Genomic DNA, 9,150 nt, shown 5'->3' with positions numbered 1-9,150 from the left:
CACTGGGGTTATAATACAATTATTATTTAATTACTTATTTTTAAACACGATTACAATCATATTTTCTCTAACTACACAATGATGACTCATCGACATTATAGACATAACAGTTTTATCGTCTGTTAATGCCTTATCTTCTGTAAAGCTGCTTTGAAACGATGTGTGTTGTGAAAGGTGCTATACAAATAGAATTGACTTGACTTGACTTGACTTGAATATATATATATATATAAGCCTTGTTAATCAGTGCATGAAGGAACACTGGCAACAATGGTCTAATGCATTTTGATCTGTCACCCATTATCATGTTGAAATTTGAAAAAAGCCCTCTAGCCTCTTGCAAAGTTGCCTAAATTAGAAATATTCTCATCAGACCTAAATGTCTTATGAAACAAGTTGCCTTGTATGTATTCTGCATTATTGAATTGTTGCATGACTAAACTAGAATCTAAAGCATATTACTTGTGTTTTATAGACTGTATGCTTTATAGATATTATCTAAATGATATTTTAGATTATCGTTAGAGGCTAAATAATTTCATCCACACCCTCTGCGAAGTGAAACAAAAATATCCTTTCACATGAAATGTCTACATTGTTACACAAGCATATTACTTGTGTTTTATAGACTGTATGCTTTATAGATATTATCTAAATGATATTTTAGATCATAGTTAGAGGCTAAATAATTTCATCCACACCCTCTGCAAAGTGAAACAAAAATGTTATTTCACATGTATATACATGTAATTGTAGACCTTATAAATCTACACTTTTTATTGATGCACACATTCAGAAACTGAAACCCAGTGATGTGAGATCTAGATGGAATAATAAAAAATAACAAATTGGTCAACAAAGAAATTAAGATGTTGTAATTATTCGATGCATGAATAAAAATACAATGGGTTTAAAATACAAATAATTCATTGATGGCATTAATTTTTGTTCTCTCACACCATTGTGTGTTTCCCATTCTTCTCTGTTTGTGTTTTAACAGAATATAGATATTCTGAAAAAAACTTTGGCAAAGTCATAAACTTTAAGCCATGATACAATTCTTAATTTAATGCAGAAATCACAACATATTCATTCTGATCAGATCTAAATGATTAATATCATGACTGTTGAGCCATTAATTGTTTACATAAAGTGGATGAGAAGTGGATGTTATTCCAGTAGTGCTGTACCATAGGTCAACTGAAAGAAGTCAGTGAAATCACAAAATAACAGGATGGGATAGGAGATGTTTATATGCTTGTGTCACAAGACAAGTAATCTTCGGTTTGTTCAAGTTTTTTTCTCTCTCTAAGAATCTTTTAATTTCTTCTACAATTAAAAATATCAAAGCCCAAATTACCAGAAGGTTTCAACATAGGGTGTCATGTGTATATATATATATATATATATCTCAAATGCCATTTCAGATCATGTCAAGGGCATAAGCACAAATGTCTACATAAATAAATAATGCCATGTTACCCATCATTAACCAGCATCTGCCATCAAAAAAAAGGATGTTCTTCATCATCAGCATATTTCATGTTGCCTTACAGGATGGATCTTACAATAGTGGAACAGATTACAATAATTCCTTATTATTGATTGACAAATGTATTACAATCTATTATAAATACTGTGTGTTAAAATTCTATTTTAAATGAACATTTGGACACTTGGAGCAAGCCTTAAGAGTCTTGGCAACCCCCATCCTGAGTTTCATCCTCATAAACATCTCCGGGAGTTTTTCCCTCCAACTGTCAGTGTGATTCCTTGTAAAAGTACCTTTGGGATGATTTGTGTTTGATTTGTACAAGTTCACCTTCTATGATCAAACCACTCACTGCTGACAGTAGTAAGCTTTTTTTAATGAGTTTTCATTGTGCCAAGATATTTCACAACCGTACATTGCTGGTTTCTTTTTGACTCTTTCGGTATTAACTGCTAAAGCCCTAAACCCTGAACAGCATGCATATTTCGTACTTTGACCACACATTGTTTTTGGAGGAACTACATCTAATTCCTCTACTTTGTTGATCAACAACAATAAACCAACTGACGAGTTGACTTTAGCCCATAGCTTAAAGCTTTCCTAAGTCAATAAGGAAAATATTATGCCTCTGTGATTGTGTCTTGATTTAATGAGGTTTAACAATAGAATATCAATTCTACAATAGGGTGGGATATGCAATAATTTACAGTACTGCATTGAAAAACATATAGTTTAGTTGTGCTTTAGCTGTGCTGTGTTACTCTGTGTTCAATATAGCCCTATCCTCAAAATAAAACAAGCAAAGCTTATATTACATAAAATGACTCAATTATTTATTTCATGGTGATATAGGCTACTCCAAAATTCTAGTGACCATGATTCAAACAGAAAGTGAAAATAAATGCTGCACATTGTATCGTTAATGATTATGTTGGATTAGTCAATAAAACACCAATAAACAAACCAAAGTGTGCTGTGTTAGTGAGTTAATTTAAAGGAAATGTGTCCATTTATAGAAAACAGATAAAGGGTGTCCAAATCGGAAACCACTTAGAGATTGCATGACTGAATAAACTGATTAAATTAATACATTGTTTTATCTTTTCATCAAATTCTACACATTCTTTGGAGTGCATTACAATTGCATCTGTGTTCTCTTGAGTTCCAGTCAAAGGATGCTGTTTGATCCACAGCTTTTCTTTCAAATGTCAAAAATCTAAGAGGGATATCAATCACAGAGGTGAGAAACAAATGAAATAAAAATGAAAGTATACCGGTATAACAGTAGCCTCGCTGCATGCTGCAGTGTGAGGTGCACCATGGCTGATTGTCACACAGGCAGTTTGTCACAAAGGCTAAATGTCAGTAACTGCGCAGACGGGGCAAGTTGTCTCACTTTCACTGGAGCAAATATGAAATGTTATAAATGTATTAATCTTAACGTTTGTGGCCAAAAAGATTGTTTGATATTTTGTATGCTACCATTTTACATGTTAACAGTTTTATTAATTGTTTTTATATTGCTGAAAAGCCTATAATAGGCTCTTAGAAGGCATGCTCATTTGTGACAACTTACCCCAACTTACCCATAGTGCGTATCCTTTCCCAAAGACTTTAAGGCATGTGTATATACAGACATTGAATTTACTGAACCAAGTGTGACAACTAGCCTCAGTCTCCCTATATTCTGTGGTAATATACTTGACCATTTTGGCCTTGTATTGTCAGTGTAAGACTTTAAAAGTTTGATTGCTGTATTAATGGCGAATTACCTTGAATTAGCCTCTTTTTTTGCATTCCCTAATCTAAGCACAACAAATGTAGGCATTACCAAACATATAAAAACTCCCAACAGCAACAGCTGTTAGTCATGTTCAGAGCAGTCATTTGCAAGGTAAATTTCCAAGGCCCCTCCTCCCTCTATTCCCTACTTTATCCTCCTCCAATGATGTGCAATGTTGGGTATGACCCAAAACATTTTAAAAGCAAGAAATCCTGCATCTACTACAGAAACAGATTCACTGAAGAAGGGAAGAGGAGCACGACAGAGAAAAAGAATGATAATAAGATGGCAAATAAGGCAAATGGTAACTATTGAAAATACCTAATACATAAGAGAAAGCAATAGCTTAAATCTAAAGTGAGTTATTGTTGCCCTGTTATGTTTTGGAAGTCACATTTGTTTGCAAATTGAAAGACAAAATGAAGTTAAAAAAAATGCTTGCTTGCTTATTCGTCATTTTTAGGGTAAATACGTATTTTGTTTGTTTGATATTTTATTTAACTTTCTCTGTGCTCGTTCGGCACACAGTTATTTATTTTATTTTAAGCAAATAGGCCTATATTATTGTAGACTATTATCACAAAATAATTAAAACAAACTGAGTTATTTATAATACTTAATATGATTTAATAACCAATAACTAATGTTATAATAGATTATGTAATATGTATAATTTAAAGGTAAAAATGGAAAGCTTTATACGTGTGATGCGATTTACACTTGGACTTTCCATAACTAAAAATCACTTTATTAGTGAACAGTGGCCTCTAGTGGCTGTTCAGCGCTATTGCAGTCGCTATGAGTCAGCTGCTGATACATTGGGAAGTCCCTGCGGTTATTCCAGACTGTGAAATACATTGTAAAAAGAGAGAGAATAAAAGAAAGGGAATTACACAGAAAAGAACCTCTATATATCATCTTCTCTTTGCATTAATCTCTTATGACAAGTCTCTTTTCTTTTCTCCAGAATCACACTGCGTGTGTCACAAGTACGGCAGCCTGGAATCGCTCTCTTTCCACCCGCATGTGAAGGGGCGACTGATAACGCTGAGCGAGGGCGGTCGGCGGGCGACCAGGGTTGGCTCGTCTTTCTGCAACGGTCTGGTGTTTAGCGGGCGCCCGGTGAAAGTACGGGAGAGGGTGCGCCTGCGAATGGTCGAGCGCAGCGTGAAGGATTGGCATGGCTCGCTGCGGGTCGGTTTTGCAAATGTTTTACCAGAACTGACAGCTTTACCCCAACTAGCTATCCCAGATTTAACCAAATATCCGCAGAATGCAGCAACTAGAGTTGCCGAGGACATCTGTTATCCTGGATCAGAGTTTGAGTTCTGGCTCGACAAGTATGCAAATCTGTGCATACGGAGCTCTGATGGGACATCATACACGCAGCCGACCACTCTGAATACCCGCTGGCCCATCTGGGCGATTGTTGACGTCTATGGACAGACCAGCGCAGTGCTGCTGCTTGGTGAGGGGTCTTTTACCTTATTGTACCATCTAAATACCATGGTGCATGAATATGCTAATCAATCAGTTCCATGATAAATATCAAAGTAGCTTCCCTACACAAAAAGCTACTTGTTTGTAATGGAGAGATTTAGTCTAGAATCATTACATGATTAGCCTAATTCTATCTGTAGTTTTCATTACCTAACTGTATATGTTGTTCATCTGTGTTATAGGTTCTGTGTATAAGGGTCGGTTTCGCACCTATAGGTCCTGTCCCGCTCTCACACACATCAAACGCACTAAAGACAATGGTGAGGACATCAACAAAGTGATGCTGAACAGAACAAGTAAACAAAAGTGCAACCTTCACCTGGAAAACACAGGTAAGAATAATAAAAGAGGCAACAAACAGTGTTATAAACCATTATGTTCACACCGCTAACTTTGAAAATGATGTCAGTGTAAGCCCATTTTCTGGTCATACATAAAACAATATATAGCTTTATGCTCCATAGGGATGTCAATTTCAAGACATTTTCATAATCGCTCGTTGTGGAAATTAAAGATCGATTAATTGTTAAAGTTAATATCGCAAAACACATGTGGAGGACTCTTAATATGTGCATTTAGCCTAGTTTAAATCTAATTTTATTAATACACTTAAGGAATGTAAGTATTGGCATTTTCCTCTTAAAATATTCTTAGTTCGGTGTGTTTAATACAGTGTATATTAAGGCTATGTTTAGTACGCAATTGTGCATTTGTCCTGAAGTTAATGAATCGAGGATGGATAAGCCTAATTGATCTATTATTGGATTTTCGATTAATCATTAACATTGCATTATGTACAGCCTATGGGTTAGCAATGGGTTGAAGTTTTGTGTGTGTGTGTGTGTGTGTGTGTGTGTGTGTGTGTGTATGTAAGCACTAAAATTAACTACATTTTGAAGAAATATGCATATAAGTGTTTACTTAGTACACACATTCAGTGTTAGCAAAATGTTGCTATAGCCCACTTGACAGGTTAGCTCAGAATATATGCCCAACTTGACTCAAGTTCATGTAGTTCCATTACACTATGTAACACAATTTTTGTTCCTGGGTATTAAGTGTTATTTCCTAATTGCTTATGCCTCAAAAGTATAGAAAATGGCTATTAATCCCACAAACTTTGCTTTTGTGACCAGGACAGTGATATTTTGAAATGTACCTATTTCCAATGAGAAAATGGGCCAATTTGTGTATTTTCGTTCATATAAAGTCAAACAACAACATATGAATCAAAATTAACATGTATTTATACTAAAGTAATACAAAAAGATATTTTTTCAATAACATTGGAAATTGTAAAACATTTAAAAATTAAAAACTTTTAAAATGTAAACAATTTACAAATTTTATAACATAAAATTCCGAGCAACAATTGACAATCTTACCTTCCGGAGTTTATTTGAAGTACTCGCAGTTGAAATGAGGTGCCCAGGGTTTGTCTTTATCCCCCTGTCCTGGTCACAAAAGCAAAGTTTGTGGGGAGTAATAGCCATTTTCTATACTTAAAAAAATTATTATTAAAAAATGTGTTACAGTGTTATTATTGACTGCTATACTGTATGCATGTAGTTTAACCACCTAATCTTTTCCTCTTTTTCCCTCTGATTTAGAAGCAGAGGAATGTATCGTGTGCTACAGCGAGGTGTCAGACACTCTTCTGAGCTGTGGTCATAAATGTGTTTGCACTGTCTGTGCCATTAAGGTTTACAATATGTTTGGGACCTGTCCATTGTGTCGCCAGCGCATATATTCCATCGAGGATCTCTAGCCTGGTTGTTGGATTTTATACATTTCTGAACTGCTGTGGTACTTATGTTGGATATAGGTTTTTCACTGCACCCTACAAATGTTGTACCACCCCTCTCTTGTAAATACTACCTCTGTTTAGTTTGTCTCATTGGACAAATGCATGGCCTACTACATGAATGAATGTTCAATGTTAACGTAAATATAAAAATACACATTATAATCTGATTCACTAAATGTATTGTTTCAATCTGATACACCAAATATATGCATGTATGTATGTATCTAAAATTTAGAGATCTGAAATGTGTTTTAATCATGATTGTACTAGTATAAAAGAACAACATTTTGCCACTGGAACTAAATTAATCTATGTTGTAAGATATTTGTGTAAATATGTATTATACAGGTGATATTATTTTTTATTTATTTTTTACAATTTGTATTAAATATTTTTGTTAACAGCGTTGCAAGCCTTTATTCTTAAGCGTTCACCTCAGCGTCCTGCAGTACTTCATATCTCCGCTAGGTGCCACTATTGATTAAAAGAAAAACTGCAACTGAATCGAAAAGTCTTTAAAAGCGCCATATCCTGCGGCAACCACCTTACCTGTTGAGGACAGCTTCACTTATAGGTTCTTTGAAGCAAGTGTACAAAACTTTGGTTGAGGCATATTATAATATCCAAAGGCTCGCCAATGCAGAGTGTCTAAATGTAAAAGTGAGTGAGTCCTTCGGCTCTCGCGCCCCTTTATGGAAAATAGTAGCATACTAGAAAATGTCCAGGAAGGGTGGAGCAGAGGAATTACGGATTTGGGCGTGAGAAATGTAATGTGTACCAGTAAGTGAAAGTGCTATATCTTGTTTGGCAATGGCTAGTTTGTATGCATAGTTGCTAGGCTGCAGATATTAAACTCTGTGCTGTTTGCTTCAAAGAATATCGCAGACTTGAGGAACACATTATGAGTGTAGACCTATTTTTGTAATGTAGCGTTTTTGGTAAACAATTTTGAAATAGTCCGAATATATGATTGCACTTTTATTATATTATTTAAATGAAGAAGTAAATTAATTCATAATGAATGGAAATAGAAAAAGAAACTGACATGTAGAGCAAAATGCTTTATATCTCAAGGAAAGCCTTTTGACAAGGCAACAGTTTAGGGTAAGGTTCATTGGTTCATCTACCCTGAAGTACAGAGATCATCAAATGAACCAGAGTTTGATTCATCTTTAGTGCACAGGGTAATTAGTGGAATGGCTCAAAATGACTTCATTGGTGTTTGCTTTTAATAATTGCTTCTAGTGTAATGCAAATCTTTGCTGTTGTACCTGTGTGCATCACTTGTCTTGTCACAGGAGTGTTTTGCAGTGGTCAACAAGTATTATAGATGTGGTCAGCAGCATTTAATAACAGAGACCTAGTCATATAAGAGGGAAATACAGAAGAAAAAGGGAAGAGGGAGAGAAGCAGAGTGAGTGGGACGTGACCTTTGATTGTTGATCACGTTGGCTGACTGTTAAATATTTATTTTGGCTGGAGGAACAGAGTCTGAGGAGAAAGAAAAGGAGAGAGGGAGAGTGCCGGAGACAGAGGGATCTGAAGATTTTTTAAGTTACACTTAAGGTTTGCTCATTTTGATTAAAAAACAAACATCCTCTTAAACCACGAGTATCACAGGTGTACATCACGGTAAGTGTTATCCTTGGGTCAATAAATAAGAGTAACTCTAGTTCTTTTGTTTTATTTGACATTGACAATTGTTGTAATTTTTCTTAAGTTGATATAGTCAATCATTTCCCACCTTGGATAACTTTTCTATTTAACTTCAAAGATGGTCTCTTTTGTAACCCATCCTAAACCTCATTTCAGTTTTGTAAGTTTGCAGTTACCTGTTTTCATCTGTTGTGTTATAAAAGTTATAAACATTTCCTGTGATGCTACTTGTTGCTTTTTTTGCGGGCAGTCTCAGAGGCACTGGTTCTGGTCCAGTGGAAGCACACAATGATGAGCGCAATTCGGGGGTTGCATTTTTCCTCTAACAGTTAAGTTTAAGGTTGAAATTCGACTAAAAATATGACTCGCTTTTGGTGCCACACTGTGGACATTTCATCTGAAAACTGGAGCTCACACGTTCCAGTTTGTTCAACAACACTTTCAGCTTTGGCCATTGGGGGGCAGTTGTACGATTTTTGATAAGCACAGACCAATTTCAGCAGCAGACCTTTCGATCGACTGTTGCCGATTTCACAGTGAGATAAATCAGACATCAGAATAACTGCACCATTTGTACAAACATACAGTAAGTGATACCTCAAATTATGCGACTCGTTGAAGAGAGGTCCAATTGCTTTTCTTAGCTTTTTCTAAGCTTGTCAAACAATGACATGTGTGAAAAAATATCTATAGATTTATGCTACATTTAACGACAGTCCAGAGCTGTCCAAATCATGCAAGAATATCATAGAGACTTGGAAGTGGGCTCCTTTGACTAGGGACAATAAGTAACCACCTAGCAATGCCCTAACAACCATGCTGCAACACACTGCCAACCACTCAGAACATTACAATTTTTGTTATAACACGTTTTCTTTCCCAAGGCCATAATTTGAAATGTGTTTTTATGGT

At 35.5% G+C, this 9,150-nt stretch overlaps 2 protein-coding genes across 3 annotated transcripts in view; both read left to right on the top strand.

The window, feature by feature from the left end:
- Positions 1 to 3,527: 3,527 nt before the first annotated feature.
- Positions 3,528 to 6,924, top strand: LOC127631280 (E3 ubiquitin-protein ligase NEURL3). Its single transcript, XM_052109351.1, has 4 exons — positions 3,528 to 3,579; positions 4,243 to 4,743; positions 4,958 to 5,107; positions 6,386 to 6,924. Exons 1-4 carry the CDS (start codon positions 3,561 to 3,563, stop codon positions 6,541 to 6,543), a joined length of 828 nt encoding a protein of 275 aa, XP_051965311.1. The 5' UTR covers positions 3,528 to 3,560; the 3' UTR covers positions 6,544 to 6,924.
- Positions 6,925 to 8,067: 1,143 nt separating this feature from the next.
- The window catches only part of LOC127630614 (vinexin-like), a 64,107-nt gene continuing 63,024 nt past the window's right edge, over positions 8,068 to 9,150 (top strand). Inside the window, exon 1 of one of the 2 annotated variants that reach the window (XM_052108228.1) lies at positions 8,068 to 8,214. The gene's annotated coding sequence lies outside the window, so the exon portion shown is untranslated. The remainder of the gene's footprint in view (positions 8,215 to 9,150) is intronic. The other variant, XM_052108229.1, reaches the window with a different exon arrangement.

This window comes from Xyrauchen texanus, chromosome 37 (assembly GCF_025860055.1).
Source record: "Xyrauchen texanus isolate HMW12.3.18 chromosome 37, RBS_HiC_50CHRs, whole genome shotgun sequence".
In the NCBI taxonomy this organism is placed as follows: Eukaryota; Metazoa; Chordata; class Actinopteri; order Cypriniformes; family Catostomidae; genus Xyrauchen; species Xyrauchen texanus.
This window is presented reverse-complemented; position numbering and strand designations above follow the sequence as displayed.

What these genes read in the sequence shown, in the direction of transcription:
- LOC127631280 (XM_052109351.1), top strand. An exon ending in CAGCGCAGTGCTGCTGCTTG is followed by an intron (nt 4,744 to 4,957) that starts GTGAGGGGTCTT and finishes TCTGTGTTATAG; the next exon opens with GTTCTGTGTATAAGGGTCGG. An exon ending in CCTTCACCTGGAAAACACAG is followed by an intron (nt 5,108 to 6,385) that starts GTAAGAATAATA and finishes CCTCTGATTTAG; the next exon opens with AAGCAGAGGAATGTATCGTG.